The sequence below is a fragment of the Castanea sativa genome, chromosome 2 (assembly GCF_040712315.1).
Source record: "Castanea sativa cultivar Marrone di Chiusa Pesio chromosome 2, ASM4071231v1".
Lineage (NCBI taxonomy): Eukaryota > Viridiplantae > Streptophyta > Magnoliopsida > Fagales > Fagaceae > Castanea > Castanea sativa.
Genome location: NC_134014.1, coordinates 28,785,968 through 28,803,125, shown reverse-complemented (window position 1 = coordinate 28,803,125; position 17,158 = coordinate 28,785,968). Strand labels below are relative to the sequence as shown.

General features: G+C 35.9%; 1 protein-coding gene across 2 annotated transcripts; it reads left to right on the top strand.

Annotated features, from left to right (window-relative positions):
* The first annotated feature begins 6,855 nt into the window (after positions 1-6,855).
* LOC142623511 (protein WHAT'S THIS FACTOR 1, chloroplastic) lies at positions 6,856-10,124 on the top strand. Of its 2 annotated transcripts, none has more exons than XM_075796952.1 (2): positions 6,856-6,975; positions 8,194-10,124. In XM_075796952.1, exon 2 carries the CDS (start codon positions 8,484-8,486, stop codon positions 9,945-9,947), a length of 1,464 nt encoding a protein of 487 aa, XP_075653067.1. In that variant the 5' UTR covers positions 6,856-6,975; positions 8,194-8,483; the 3' UTR covers positions 9,948-10,124. The 2 variants fall into 2 exon arrangements, with proteins under 2 accessions (XP_075653067.1, XP_075653066.1); XM_075796951.1 differs by having other exon boundaries at positions 6,860-7,038.
* The last annotated feature ends 7,034 nt before the right edge of the window (positions 10,125-17,158 follow it).

The window sequence follows — 17,158 nt, the reverse complement described above, 5'->3', positions numbered from 1 at the left end:
TTCCGTAAAGCGTCAATATCTTCTTCTTCTTCGGAGCTGGAATCAGGCTATGCAATCACCAGACCTTGTATACCCGAAGTTTCGGCGGGAGTACGTTCCTCGTCCGAGAGGATGACGAGCTGCTCCTCTCGAGGTCTCTCGGCTTCCACGAGTTGAAATTGGTCTATCTCCTCATCCAACGATTGTTGCGAGGACGCTTGCTCTTCTCAGACGGCAGTTGTCTGGGAATGTGCCGAGAGAGGAATCGCTGCGATAGGGCAAGTATACAGGATGATGGAGGAATCGTCTGGGAGTTCGTGGTTGGAAAGGAAGCTGGGTCATGCCATGTCTATCCTTCTGCGTCGTTTGTCTCCCGCAATGATCACGTTGTCAATTTCTTGGAAGTACACTGATATAGGGTCGTATCCTAGTATCAGGTGGGCAGCTCTCACTTGTAGGTCTTCACTGACGAAGACTTCGGAGCGAAGGACACGGTTCAAGTCAGCAACGTTGCACAGGCTGAGACGTGGGCATACGTGTTGTTTATCTGTGAGAAGAAACATCCGAGAAGACGATCATGGTCAAACTAGTGATAAACGTCAAGGCAAAAAGCAATAATGTGCAATAAAATTAAAAGCGGTAAAGGTAACGGGATTGAATCATGGGTTAGGAAATCTAACTCCTAAAGAGTCACACCTGGCTCTCCCCATTCGACTGGGCAGTGAGGACCGTCAGACCAGTTTCCCAAGGCGATGAGATAGCGTCTTTCATGCCTTTGTTGGATTTGGGAAGACAGGAAATCAGCCTAACGATGCTAGACCTGGATTTAATTTAATATCCTACATTTTTAAATTTATGACACTCGTACATATAGACAACGTCGTGCCATGTGAGGTTCAGACCCATTAGCTCGTTCAGAGCATCGACACAACCTAAGACTCTAAACACGTTTGGTGTGCATTGGTCTGGGCATAACCTATGGTTGCGGAGGTATTCATTGGTCACGTTTTTCATGGGGAGGGTCATCCCACCTTCTATGAAGGCGATCATGGAAATGATGACTTCTCCCTCTCTCCTAGCATTACCTACAGCTTCTACTGGGCAATATCTTAAGCCTACGTCACCAAGAATTTGGTATTTGGCCCTAAAACCCTCCATACTGGCGTCAGTATCTACTAAACACTTAAATCTACCCATTTGGTGAGAACGAAAATCAAAGTTTAAAGAAGTAAAGGGGTTTAAATGGTGGCTGAGGACAGAAGCCGAGAAGGAATGAATAATAAGAAAAGTGAAAACTTACGGGAGTTGGTTATGCGGTTCTTCACGAGCTTCTGGAGAGAAAAGGTAATGATTGACACTTAGATGCGATTGATTTCTGAAAGAATGAATGAAGGTACGGGTTCCCAGGCATTTTGACGTGTGGGAGGCGGCCTCGAAATTGAAATTCTCCTGCTCAAATTTTCGGAGCCAATCTGGGCCGTTGGATGCGTATCCCACCGTTGAACGTGGGGAACAGGATGTAACTTGCAGTCATAAATGCGCGCGTTCCGAGTTTCGAAGCGTCAGAGACGTTTTCAGGGAACGAAAGGACCCCTACACGTGTGACGGTTTACAAAGTGTGTGGAAGGTATGTTGTTCGGTTCAAAACTCTATTTCTCTCCTCGGATGGGAGGGGAAAAATAAAGTTTTGAGGGGCTATTATGAGGGGGTAAAAGCTCTTGAATAAATGTTTGGGCTTTGAGCTTGATTAGTTGGTACAAATCTGTTCAATCAGGGTCTCTAGGCCCACAGGTCAGTCCGCACTATAGTGATCCGAGGAGTTGTCTGAGGAGGAGTATCTCCTCGGACAGGCCCAGCAAAGGCTCTAGGACTTACTAAACGGTTTAAAGGTAGAATTTTGGAAGATCTATTGGGTAAAGGTGTGATCCAAGCACCCTTTAGAAGCAGAAACATATGAGAAATATCTGAGGGAAAAGCTGCTACCACCGTATTAAAGAACCTGCATCTATCTCGCTGGCCGCATTAATGGGGAAATGACCTCTAAACAGTAGAATTCAACCTTCCTGCTATTATTTGAAGACTTCAAGAAGGTGGTGGATGGGACAAGTATCTAGGGGTAAGATTTGTATGACACGTGGATAAAACAGGGAAGAAGAAGAAGAAGAAGAAGTATATAGGAGGACGAGAGAGGAAAGGAGAGGGGGCGGTTTTTTAGTTAAAAAAATAACTAAGAATTGTAATCTTTGACATAGAAAGAGAAGGAATATACAACTCGTCCTCGGCTTACGTTCGAGGAGGTTTCTTTGTTATATTTATTTATCATTTGCATAGATTGTGGCATTCTAGCCTGTTAGTCAACTTCCAATACCCCAAACCTAGGTTTCAAACCCATACTCTACAAATTTCATTGTATAAGGCTCATTGGGCCTGAGCCCATCACTTGCTTTTGGGTCCGGGTACAATCGTGCGCTTACAAAGTCGATCAAAAGTCAATCAATTACAATTTTTTATATATTATAGATAGTCACGACTTGGGTCCAAAGTCGCAATTTCTCACAAGAACCAACCAAAAGTAATATTTATTGTCTATTGGTTAGCATGGACAGAATGGTTTAATGAGTTTTTTTTTTTTTAAATAGCCCTAATTTATATATTTGATTTATTTTTAGAAGAGTTTATATACTCATTTTATATATTTAGCTTTAAATCATTTAGCATTCACATTAACCTCTACACACTTTTAGCTACATTACCGCCCAAAACCTCCACATATTTTTATTTTAGTGTGCTCATTTAATATGCCTACATCAGACTTAATACTAATATTATTTAAATATTTATTTTATTCTTTATTTATTATATTTAAAGAAACTGTAGTCACAACATTATATTTATATATTATTTACATATTTATTTTAATCTTTATTTATCAGACATAATACTCTACATTTAATTTCTACCTTTTATTTTAGCTATATTTAAAGAAACTGTAGAAATTGGTCATTTTAATAATTGATGGCCATTTAAAAATAAATAAATAAATCTGACGCAAACAACCACCTACAACAGAAACTGAGGATTTTTATAAAACCTTAATCAAAAAAGAATGTTATGAAGAGAGAGAGAGAGAGTTTGTGGGTATTAACCATCGCATTTGTGCTTTAGTTGGCTCGTAGCAAAAGTTGAACTAAAATCATGAGTTGAAAACATATTTATAAAACTGAAATTGTGACTTTATGATTAAAAAAAAGGTATTGATGCTCATTTTGGAAAAGCCTGGCAGTAAGAAGAAGCCCAACTATACGAGCAGGAGGAGAGTTAATGGATTGAGAAAAAGAAACTCATCAAGCCTAAACGGTAAGAATGATGAGTCTTAGGCCCATAAAGTAAACAAATGGGCCTTGGAAAAGCAAATGAGCCAACGGGAGCCCAAAGGAAGAAGCAGTAAACCCAAAGGCATTATGTGATGTAGAAAAGTGAAAATGGGTCACAGCAAGCCTGAAGTAATGAAGTAAGAAAGTAAGGGGGTTTATGGAAAGTCCATGAACCCCAAGGATGAAGGATGTAGTAATTGGGTTAGGAAAGTCCAAAAGAAGTTAGTAAAAGCCCATGGGAATATAGAGTTGGAAATGAGCCAAGGACGCCCAAGGAAGGAAAATGGGCCGAGGATGCCCAACAAGGAAGAAATAGGCTAAAGGAGTCCACAAACAACGTAATGGGTCCAGGAAGCCCAAAGTAGCATGAGTATGAATCCAATTATCATACTGGGTCATTGAAATCAATTGGGAAAAGAATGTACAGCAGGCCCAAATAAGGCCTAGCGAGCGCGGGTCAAATAACACCACAGTAGGAATGGCAGAGTAGTATGGCAAGAATGACAACAAGATTACGGAAGGAGTAAAGAATGGGCTCAAGAGGGGAGAACCCACAATCAAGCAAGGCCCAGCCCTTGAAAGGAGCAAGCCAATAAAGAATGGAAAATTAGAAGACAGTTCATGCCATAAGAGGTTAAGGATGAGCAGTAGAATGCACAGATGAACCACCAGACCATAGCAAACGCATGAGCAGTAGACAAGCTTTTGATGTACATAGAAGAGGAGCACGCGTAAAGCCCAAGCACTACCAACCTGTACCTAACCAATATAGGGGTGGTGGGTCATAGGTCAAAGGTAAGAGGGGGTATGGTCTGGCGATAAGGAAAAGGAAAAAACCTATTCTGGGGTTCCTGCTCAAATTCTTTTGGGAGAAATGTCTTGCTAAGATGACATACCACCCAAAAAAGGGAAGATGAGTTAGAACCACTAGGTTCATATCATGAGAGATAATAAAAGAGAATACCCACGCTATTGTGGATAAGAATGCCATGATAAGCAAGTAAACAAAAGAGTTTTCGTTGTCTAGTAATGGGTAGCGGCACAGCTAGCACAAGTAAGTAGTGGTAGCTAGGTAGCTGACAAACCAGTGAGTGGTAAGGAAGGACACCCAGATTCAGAAAAAGCAGTTAAAGGCTAAAAGGGTAAAAATCAATCATAGCAGGCAGTATATATAGGGCTCTTGCTATGCACAGAAGGGGAGGGAAAAACATAATCATAATAGTAGCAATCACCAGAAGAGAATCACAGTATCACCATCACCATAACACTACACGAGTAAACAATAAGAAAGAAAAGAAAAACGAGAATAAGAGAATAAGGAAGAACAGAGAGTGTAGTCCGGCAGACATACACTAGTAGGCTAATCCCTTCTCTCATTCTAAAGGCCTACTCTCTATTGAGGAAATATGATTCTTCTGGGCACAAGCCATTCAAACTCGTTCCCTCAAAGTGAATAATTTCTACAATAGGATCTTCTGAAGAGGTTATTCACATTGAGGGAGTGGTTTCCTCCTTGGTCTTGGTCATGGTCTCGTATCACAACTTAACATGGCAGATTTTCCGTTTTTTTTTTTATTTATTTATTTAATTACCATTATTATTTCCCTTATTGTTTCTACCGTTCTATTTATGATGTGTTTTTTGTTGATTTCTCTATTCTAGTTAAGGATCCTTTATTTACCTTGTCTAACAGCAAACGCATTTCTTTTCTTTTCTGTCATAGCTCTGTTGTAACAGCTACACCTGCCATGGGCATGTGATCATAGTTTCTATAAAAAAAAAGGGGCATAGTTTGTACATAAGCCAGACCAAAGTAAGTTGCAATTAGATTGGTCTTGACTCTCCTACCCAAAATACTTGGGCCTTAAAGCAGCAGGAGGCAGCCCAGCTCAACATTTGAAAAAGGCCCACCACAAAAGGCTAAAATGTAAAACAAACTCTTAAGTTTCACATTTTGTTATTTCAATACTCTAAGTTTCAGTTTTACTATTTCAGTCATCTAACGCTCCGTTTGTTTCAATGGAAAATCTTGTATAAAGATAGTTTTCTTTGTTTTCCAGTGTTTGATAGCATAAAAAAAAAATATGAGTCAAAGGAAAACTATCTTTAGTCAATATAAAAAGTATGACTTATTTTTAGAGATTATTTTCCATTAAATTTTTTTGGAAAACAACTCTATCTCATAGTAAACTAAATAAAGGAAGTTAGTAGTTTGTTTTTCAACTCATTTAAAGTTGCTACCAAACATTGGAAAATGAGATAGTTTTATGAAAAATGAGATAGTTTTATAGAAAATGCTTCTTAAAAGATGACTCATTTTTCTAAAAAATATCATTGTTGAAACAAACAGAGCGTTATGTTTCAAGTTGCGTCAATTTAGTCATTTGTTGTTATTATGTTAAGTGCTGCAGTTTACTTACCAAATAAACTCTCAAATTAATAATTTTTTTATGGAAACATTGAAAGAATGATAAAGAGATATATACTATTACTTTTATTCTTTTTAAGCAAGTGATTATTTTTCTGTATTCTTGCCCAGCCAAAAGTCTCCGTTCTCCTCTATGCTGCTTCAACTTGTTTTGATTTTTTAGTTTACGCATCAAATTCCACTGTATCAAGTTCTGACAAAACCCAACTTGGTGCATCAGTAAGCCATAGAGTGAATGCCGACCAACCTTATGTTTGAAATCGAGACTCTTTGGATTTGCCTGTAAACAACAAAATCAATCAGATAATACAATTGCATGAACAGAGGGGTTCACACCAATCCACTACGCTTATTATCACGGTTATCCCATTATTGTTTCAAATCATCAAGAAGATCTCTTCAAGAATTGATTTTAGAGTCCTCACTTCTCTTTCTCTCTCGGTCTCTCCCTCTCCCACTCCCACTCCCAGTCTTTCTCTCCCCCTGTCGATCTCACTCTCTCTCTCTCTCTCTCTCTCCAAATTTCTCAATTTAATCAATTTAGGGTATCAGTGGGGGTGGAGATAGTTTTTGACTTTCAGTGGCCAGGGAACGACATCGTCCCCTGAGCCCTTAGTAGTTTTTTTTTATTAAAAAAAAATCCAAAATTAGTAAATAACAGCACTTAACAGAATTCTAATGAATGACTGAATTGCTAAAACTTAAACTTAGCAGATTGAAATTACAAAATAAAAATTTAGAGAACTGAAATAGTAAAAAGTGAAACTTAAAAAATTAGTTTTGTATTGTAGTTAAAAAAAGAAGAAGTTATGCCTAACAAATTTGATCTCAACATATTTATTATTTGGATTGAGATTAGGCTTATGCAATTTCTATGAATAGTTGGGATTGATAGTTACAAAAAGCAATTTTCAATTCTAATTATTGATTTAAAAACGTTGAGAAAAAAAATGAAGAGAAGTAAAAAGTAAAAATTAAAAAGGTGAGAAGTAAAAAAAAAAAATTGTGAAGGATTAGGGTGAATTCCACGGGATCCTCATCCTTTATCATCCCCTGCCCAGTGCTCTCCACCACTAGTAGTAATATAGGCTAGCACCAGTCCTACTACTTCTTTCGTAGCTTCTTATTAATTTAGAATATAAAAACCCAGCTGAGCCCGAGCCATCTCTCTCGCTTGTCGCTTGTCATCAACTGGTAACACAAACACATTTCTTTCTTTCTATTTATATTTTCTCAAAGAAGGCCCAAAGTCTTCAGGTAAGTTTGATTAGTTACTTCCATGCATGCACCTTTCTTTCTTTTGATAGATGATAGAACCAATCCTCAAGGACTAGGATGCTTCTTCATCTTTAACCAACTTTCTCTCATTCTTTCATTTTTGGGTTAAACACTGACTTTTCTAGCGTGCCCCCCACATGTTCGTCATAATGTCTATGTGATTTTGCTTTTCAATTTTTATGTTTCTCTGTTCCTGATGTTTTAATCAGTGTTATAATATCCAATCTTTTCATCAAGTATAATTTAATTGCCCCCATTTGGATTTGGAATGTAGAAGCATTTTATGCCCAGATGCATTGTCTTGAATAAGGCCATCCTAGCTAGAAATGGCAGCAATTGCCTCTTCTAATTCTAAACGCTTGAGAATGTTGTGACTGTTTTATGAAATAACAAGACAAACCCATGTCGTTACTTTTTGGTGGTAGCTACATTTTTATCAGTAGACACATTTAAGATAATGGACTCAAAACTCAAGTCATGAATCTCGATGAATTCATTCAATTTCTATCGGACATGACAAGTAAACCACCCTTAAATATTCAATCTAGTTAATTGTACACAAACCTATTTGATGTGTTTTGTAGCATATTTAATGCTATAGAGTCTTCCTTTTTCACAACAAATTTCACAATTGCTCTCTACCACTCACAGTCAACCACTTGAGGAATTATGTTGTGAAAAAAGTTGTTTGTAGCAGTATTATTATTACTATTTTTGGTGCTTGAGGTCTTTATTGAATAGTTATCATGCTTTGACAAGGTAATGCCCAAGGTATTTTCTTTATAATCACAGAATATATCCTCTCAAATGCCTATTTAGACTTAGTTCTTTGCCAAACGCAGTTTGAGGATTAATTTCCACTCAAGAAGCATTGAGGGGTAATTTATCTTATAGAATCATTTCATCCCATTTTCTTTATCATGAAGTTACCTTTATGATGACATGCTTTTAATTGCATATAATTTTTTTTTATTGCAGTGTATTTCATTCTCTCTCTCTTAGGCCACATTTTGTGTGATTTAGAAAAGTAGTCTACGGATATGTCTGAAACCATTCCATATTTCCACATGAATTAAGCATTTTTTAACATAGAAATACTTTTTTTGATTTATGGCATCAAATGTCTCCCTGCAGATGGTAAGGAATTCTGCAGCAAAACCCAGCTCCCAGTTTGTGCATTATATGTGTTGTAGATGAAGCTGATATCATCATCAACTACACAACCATACCCCTTGATTAGTTGTGCTTATTAGAGAGAGTTTTGCTTGAACCTGCTCAGCAGCAGCCCTTTTGAGGAATAATTTTACTTTATCATCAAATAGAGAAAAGTGAGACTGATGGTATTATATTATGTAATCTCAGGCCAATTTTTACCCCTTTTCGTGGTGTAGGCTTTAAAGCTAGTGATTGCTACAAATTGGAAAATGTCATTGTCCCTGCCCTTCACATCCCAAGGGGATTGGCCAATCTCTTTTCTCAGTTCCAGTTTCCTCCCTAAGAATCCTACTTGGTTACGTTGTAACATTAACCAAAATTACCAAAACAGTAAGAAATCCAGAAACCCATCTATTTCTATCTCATGCTCATCTATCAAAATTGTCCGGAGCCCTTCACTAGACAGGAATGTTGTGAAGCAAAACAAGATTCGGTTTGTTCAAAAGCTGAAAACACTGCTTCTTTCTAAATCAAAACACTTTTTGCCACTCCACGTTCTTTCAAAATGTCGATCCTACCTTACCCTTTCAAAGCCTCGCTCAATCCTATCCATGATCCATCGTTATCCTTTAATTTTTGAAGTCTTTGCAGTTCCAAGGCCACCTACACCGTTCAATGCAACCAAATCATATTCTCAACTTTGTGTTCGTCTAACCCCGGCTGCAGCAGCCCTTGCCACCCAGGAATTAAATCTCAAATCAGCCATCTCAATGACTTTGGCATCCAAACTCCAGAAACTTCTCATGCTCTCTTCTCACCATCGGCTCCTTCTGTCAAAGTTGGTTCATGTTGCTCCAGATCTTGGCCTTCCCCCTAATTTCCGCTCTCGTCTTTGCAATGATCACCCTGAGAAATTTAAAACTGTGGATACCTCCTATGGCCGTGCACTAGAGCTTGTGTCTTGGGACCTGCACCTAGCGAAACCTTTACCCTCTCCTGAAGTTCATTCACATGGGCTGATAGTAGACAGGCCTTTGAAATTTAAACAGTTGAGACTCCGAAAGGGACTGAACTTGAAGAGACGTCACCGGGATTTTCTGCTCAGGTTTGGTGAAATGCCAGATGTGTGCCCTTATAATACTCCTGTGGAGGCATTGACTCAAGAGTCCATTGAAGCAGAGAAAAGAGGTTGTGGGGTGGTGAGAGAGGTGTTGGGGATGATGGTTGAAAAGAGAACTTTAATTGACCACTTGACACATTTCAGGAAGGAGTTTGGGCTGCCCCACAAGTTAAGGGGAATGATTGTGAGGCACCCGGAATTATTTTATGTGAGTTTGAAAGGGGAGAGGCACTCTGTGTTTTTGGTGGAGGGGTTTGATGAGAAAGGTACTCTATTGGAGAAGGATGAGACTCTGGTAATAAAAGATAAGTTGATGGAGTTGGTTAGGGAAGGGAAGAGGATGAGACGAGAGAAGAGAAGGGCTTGGAAGTATAACTATGTCATTGCTAACTCTAATAATGGTGATGACGATGATTATGAGGTTGATAACAATGATGATGATCATGATGATGAATTGGATGATTTGTTCGAGTTTGAAGATATAGATTTGGATGGTATTGATGATGATGATAATGATGAGAGCAAATCAGGCCAATTGGCAAATGAGGCTTTTTGGACAGCAGATTCTGCTTTTCTTGATGATGTGGATGGAGCAGATGTGGAACCATGGTAACAATAAATGTCAAAATAATGTACATAAATTATAGAAAACTAATTAAGGTTAGACTGTGAGACAGTATTTTTAGTGTTTACTTATGATAAGCAAACACAAAGATAAAAGAAAATACTACAACATATATTTTTATTTTGATAAATCAATAATTGGGGATTGAGAGATTTGAATTGTGGATATCTCTGTTGAAAACACCAGAAAATATCAGATAAGTTACAAGACTCTCGGTGGAAATATTTCATTCATAAGTTTTGCATGTTGCATTTATCTTTACTCGAAACATTGGGAGACAAGGAGGGTGGTCTTATACTACTCATATCATTCCAAAGAATTCAAATTTGTATGATAGCAACAGTAATAAATCACTAGAGGCCAGTCAGTGGCTGCTTTTCTTGTGCTTAACAATTGTGTGGATGCACACAAGTGTGTAATTGGTTTTTCCCTTTTGGTAATGATGCCACCATATGCACAAGTGTTTTAAACACAGTTGCTACTGATCTCCAACAACAATAAGTCCATTAAAATAAATTTTTTCGTAATTTTTTTCCCACAACTGATAACAATGATATGGCATGTTGGTGTTCAATAAAAGGGATATTACTGATAGGTTATTGTTCATATCACAACTTATCATCTTAGTAGTTATGTCCATAGCATTACTCCCCACACCAATTGATTTTATTTGAAGAATTCTGAAGCATGGGCACTTGTGTATTTTGTATAAAACAATGCCTCACAACTTCCAGCATAACATAACAAAAGGGCTTCATATCAATAATTAGAAGCGTACGTGACTTCGTATCAATCATCATAAGTGTATATGTTGATATTATATGTGAAGCACTAATTCTATACTAATTATTCTAATTTATTTTGACAGCAAGACCTAGGGTAAAAGTTAGCTCTAGTGCATTGGAGCCAACACGATATGAACAAGTGTCTATATCATGTTGGCTCCAGTGAATTGGAGCTAACCGCTTAATCTATCTATACTACTAATAACACGATTCTCTTGTTCGAGTTTCACAATTTGGTGAACCAGAATACCTTCAAATTCATTAGTTTAGAAAGTTTAAATAATAGGATTAGAAATGTAAAATTACTAATTTAAAAACTTCTAAATTTTAGATAAATTTTAAAAATTCTTCTTTATTAAATGCAATTTTTAAAAATAAAACCGCATTTTTTAGATAGTTTCAAATAGTATTTTAAAAAAAATATTGTTTATCTCTCTCTTTCTCTCACATTAGTCAAAGCTTTTTTTTTTTTTTTTCCCCACTCTATGATCTATCTCACTTTATTTTTTTTAGCTACCTTGTTTTAATTCAATGACAACCCCTTATCCATATTCCTTAAAATTAGGCACTTCTATTTCTCTTTATTCCTATTGAATGACAAGCCAGTTGCCAAAATCAAACAAAAATAAATGCATCTCTTCCTCCCGTTTAATCTTAAAAAAAAAAAAAAAAGCATCTCTCTTTTTCTATGAAGGAAAGGAGTAGTCCTTTCCTACAAGATAATTCTCTTAGTGTTGTTTCTTTTTCTTTTAAAAAAAATCATTTTATTGCTCATACGATTTTGGTTGTTGTATATGATTTTGATTTATTTGTCAAGGAAATTGAAAGAAAAGGATTTGGAATAATAAACATTTTATTATAACTATTTTTAGGTTATTAAGGCAATTGCAATTGTTGTTATATCTGGTTTTATTTAGGCAAAAATAAGGAATTAAGGACCAAATGGGATCAAAGCAAGACAATGAAAAAGGCATAAGAGATGCCATTGTTTTCTTACCCTATTTGTTTTGTTTTTTGTTTTTTGTTTTTTTTCCCCCTTCATCTCTCCTAAGAAGTTATTGTTTGTTGTATAGGAGTGAGGTTCATGTGTGAATAGTTTTTTTATTCATCTTCTTCGGCATTCTTTTTGTAATTTTGTACTTGTGTACTACAGAATTTCAGGTAAAAAAAATGTAATTATTTACTTTATTTTATTGCAATTGGTTTGTCCATGATGATAGGTTTTAAAATGGAAGAACATGAAAATAGGAGAGATAGAGAAGGATGAAATTCTTATGATAAATAAGGCCATGAGTCAAAGACTCAAAGTAGAACGTTACATTGTCATTCACTCCTAATAGGAAGTCTTTATTCACATATGAACCGCAAGAGCATTTCATATGCTCAAAGAGTTAAATGTTGATGCTTATTTTGGGAAGCCCAATAGGAAGAAGAAGCCCAACAACATGGGCAAAGAGAGTTAGTAATTGGATAGAAAAGTCATTAAGCCCAAGTGGCAAGAATAATGGATCATAGGTCCATAAAACAAACAAATGGACTTTGAGGAAGCAAACAGGCCTAAAAAGGCCCGGAAAAAGAAAAGTAGCAAACCCATGGGCAGTGTGTGATGTAGAAAAGTGAAAATAGGCCACAGCAAGCCCGAAGTAATGCAAGTAAAGAAAGTAAGGAGTTAATGGAAGGTCCATAAGCCCCAAGGATGAAGAATAGAGTAATTGGGCTGGGGAAGTCCCAAGAAGTTAGTAAAAACCCACGGGGACACAGAATTAGAAAGGGCCGAGGATGCCCAAGGAAAGTAAGTGGGCCAAAGATGCCTAAAAATAAATAAATGGGACACAGGAGTCCGCAAGTAATGTAGTAAAAAGCCCGATGGTCATACTGGGTCAACAAAAAAAAGAAATGAGTAGCAGGCCCAAAGAGGCCCAGCAGGTTTGGGTTAAATAACATCACAGTAGAAATAGCAAAGTGATGCGGTAGGAAATGATAGCAAGACTGCATGAAGAAGCAAAAGAATGGCCTGAAGGAAGGAAAGCCAACAATCAAGCAAAGTCCAGCTCCTAAAAGGAGCAAGCCAATAAAGAATGAGAAAACAGGAAAACAGCTCACTCTGTAAGAAGTCAAGAATGGCCTGCAGAATGTGCAAACGGACCTTCAGACCACGGCGAATGCATGAGCAGCAGACAAGTTTTGGACAAACATAGAAGTGAAGCACGCGCAAGGGCCAGACACCACCAGCTTGTACTCAGCCAATACAGGAAGTGGTGGGTCATGATTAGAGGTAAGAGGGCATGGTCTGGCGGTGGGGAGAATGGAAAACCTATTCTGCGGTTCCTGCTTAGGCTTTTTTGGGGAAAATGTCCTGCTGGGATGACATACCACCCAAAATGAGCAATGATGAGTTGGAACCACTAGGTGCATGTCATAAGGGATGGAGAGAGAAAGCACCCACGTCGTGGCAGGTAAAAATGTCACGGCAAACAAACAAACAAAATAGTCTTCTTCGTCTAGTGATGTGGAGTGGCATGGCCAGCACAGGTAAGTGGTGCTGGCTGGGTAACTGACTAATCAGTAATAGTCGGTAAGGACACCCATACCAGACAAAGGTGGTTAAAGGCTAAAATAGTAAAAGCCAGCCGTGACAGACATTATATAAAGGACCCTTGCCATGCACAAAAGGGGGATCACGAACAGAGTAATAGTAACCTCTAGGAAAGAATCACAACAAAGAAGCAAGTATTGAAAAAGAAAACGAAAAGAAAAGAAAAGGAGAATTAGAAAGAACAAAAAGGAGAGAACATAGAATGACAGACATGCACCAAATAGGTTGATCCATTCTCTCCCTCTAAGGCCCTGCTCTCTGCTAGAAATAAGAAACTTTTCTGGGCATAAACCATTTAGCCCCGCTCCCTCAAAGAAATTAATTTCTTTGTTTTAGGGAGATTATTTGCATTGAGGAAATAATTCCCTTCTTAGTTTCGGCCCTGTAATATAGTTTGGCATGACAGACTGATGTTTTACTCTTTCATTCAATAAAACTTATTACTATCCTTTCCCCACTTAGTTCTGTTGTTTTATGTATGGGGTATCTTTTGTTACTCCTTTTATTTATTCTGTCTAAATACTGCATACATTTCCTTTATTATATTTATTATATCTGTCTGCCATAAATTTCTCATAGCAGCTCCGTCTACCATGGTCATGTGATAAAAAAATTTGACAAACGGGGCATAGTTTGTGCACAAGTTGGACCAAGGTGAGTTGCAATTGGACCAGTCTCAACTCCCTAATCCAGAACATTTTGGGCCTAGTACAGCAAGAGGCAACCTAGCCCAACATTACAAAAAATGCCCACCACACCCCCTTATCCATATTCCTTAAAATTAAGCACTTCTATTTCTCTTTATTCCTTTTGAATGACAAACCAGTTGCCAAAATCAAACAAAAATAAATCCAGCCCAACATTACAAAAAAGGCCCACCACACCCCTTTATTCATATTCCTTAAAATTAGGCACTTCTATTTCTCTTTATTCCTTTTGAATGACAAACCAGTTGCCAAAATCAAACAAAAATAAATGCATCTCTTCCTCCTGTTTAATATATATATATATATATATTTTTTAAAAAGCCTCTCTTTTTCTATGAAGGAAAGGAGTAGTCCTTTCCTGCAAGATAATTCTCTTAGTGTTGTTTCTTTTCTTTTCTTTTTTAAAAAATCATTTTATTGCTCATACGATTTTGATTGTTGTATATGATTTTGATTTATTTGTCAAGGAAATTGAAAGAAAAGGATTTGGTATAATAAACATTTTATTATAACTATTTTTGGGGTTATTAAAGCAATTGCAATTGCTGTATATCTAGTTTTATTTAGGCAAAAATAAGGAATTAAGGACCAAATGGGATCGAAGCGAGACAATGAAAAAGGCATAAGAGATGGCACTGTTTTCTTACCCTATTTGTTTTGTTTTTGTTTTTTTCCTTTCATCTCTCCTAAGAAGTTATTGTTTGTTGATAGGAGTGAGGTACATGTGTGAATAGTTTTTTTTTTCATCTTCTTCGGCATTCTTTTTGTAATTTTGTACTTGTGAACTACAGAATTTCAGGTAAAAAAATGTAATTATTTACTTTATTTTATTGCAATTGGGTTGTCCATGATAATAGGTTTTAAAATGGAAGAACATGAAAATAGGAGAGATAAAGGAGGATGAAATTCCTATGAAAAACAAGGCCATGAGTCAAAGTAAGACATTACATTGTCATTCACTCCTAATACCCTTGTTGATATATTATATGGAATTGTTAGTAGATGTAGAAATGATTTTGGTTCACATTTTTAAACTCTATCGTGTTTGGATTTTAATGGGATTACTAGATGGAATGACACATTGTGATATAAGAGATGACATTGTTTTCTTATCCTATTTGTTTTGTTTTTTGTATTTTCCTTTTCAATTCTCCTCAAAAGTTACTGTTTGTTGTATATGAGTGAGGTACATGTGTGAATAGTTTTTTTCTTTATCTTCATTTTCTTTGGCATTTTTTTGTTTTTGTAATTTTGTACCTGTGAATTACAGAATTTCGGGAAAAAAAGTAATTATTTACTTTATTTTATTGCAATTGGTTTGTCCATGATGATAGGTTTTAAAATGGAAGAACATGAAAATAGGAGAGATAAAGAAGGATGAAATTCTTATGATAAATATGGCCATGAGTCAAAGACTCAAAGTAGAACGTTACATTGTCATTTACTCTTAATACCCTCATTCATATATTCTATGGATTTGTTAGTAATACCCTCATTCATATATTCTATGGATTTGTTAGTAGATGTAGAAATGATTTTGGTTCACAATTTTAAACTCTATTGTGTTTGGATTTTAATGGGATTACTAAATGGAATGACACATTGTGATGTTTTTTTTTGAAATTCGAAAATAATGTATAAGGAGTAACATTAGAAATAGATTAAGTATTATAATTTTTCCTTTGCATGATAATGTAAATTATCAATTTAATTTTTGAATACTTAGAAGAAAATGTTAACATGAGTACAAAATGTTACGTGACTACTAGGATTTATTCAAATCCAATGGTTTAAATAAGCCAACAAGTAATATTAATTGATATTGGACCGAAACTAATATTGTTATAATGCTAAAAACTCTTCAAAATCAAGTTAATTTGTTTGGAGTTCTTTTAGAATATTATATTATCTTCTTACATAAAAGTAAATCGTTCATATGAGTATCTCACACATAAAAATTCACATTTTCTCAAGAGAAAGATGTAATACAATAATTTCTTCACAAAGCGAGTAATGATTTTCCTCTACTTTTTTTGTTTTTGTTTTCCTCAACTTAGTTTTTCACTTATACAAAGTTTAACCGTAAATCTTTCAACTCTCTATTGCATGGCAAAAATATGTCAAAACATAGTTGTGTATTTTTTTTCTTTCACGAATTTTAATTAGAATTATTAAGCCCCTAAAAAGATAGAGGAGCCACAGAGTCTAACCGTACTTAATGGTCAAGGCCAGTCATATTATTTTTTTGAGAAGAAAGTCTAGTTATATTTGGTGTGCAAAGAAAGAAAATCTAAAGATTAGCAAAAAATAATTTTTTAATTTTTATTTTTAAAAACGGATCAAGAGATTTTATATTAATCAAGAAAAGCCAAATCGGAGCACATTGCTTCTAGAGTAGGAGAAGGAGAATCATCAATCCAAAAACATTAGAAAAAAAATGTCTTGCATATCGAACTAACACATGAGCCATAGAGTTAGCATTACAAGAAATGCTACGAACATAAAACCAATAGAGATTGGCCAAAAGTGTGAATGTCGACTAACACATGTCCAAATCGAAAGAATTGGAGTACATGCTTAAATTAGTGTTTGGTTCTTCTAAAAAAAAAATTATAGTCTAAGTTTTTTTAAATTTTTATTTTTATTTTTTATGAATGGTTAGTATTTTTCTAACCTCTTATCTTTAAAAAAATAGATTAACCTAGGCTAGGATTGAGAGAGGTGCTATGTCTACAACATTTTTATAATAAATTATGAGTGGTTAGTTGTTACTGATTCAAATTTGAACTTAATACTAAAATTACTTTTTTGCCTTAACAATAACAACTAGTAACAACTTGTTATGAAAATAATGTGAACATATAATTTCTCTAAGATTTATCGCACTACAAATACCATTGATCTTTTAATGAATTATTTGAAGAACCTAGAATTAAAATAAATGTGTGAATTAAAAAGAAGAAGAAGAAGTTGTAATTTTGAAACCACAGTTGGGCGGGATGACGAGACATTTTCATGTTTGGTTAAAATTTTGGCATTAAAAAAAGAAAAGGAAAAAAAAAGGGTTTGGAATAGAAAATAAATAAAAGGAACGTGAAGTGAGAATAGAGT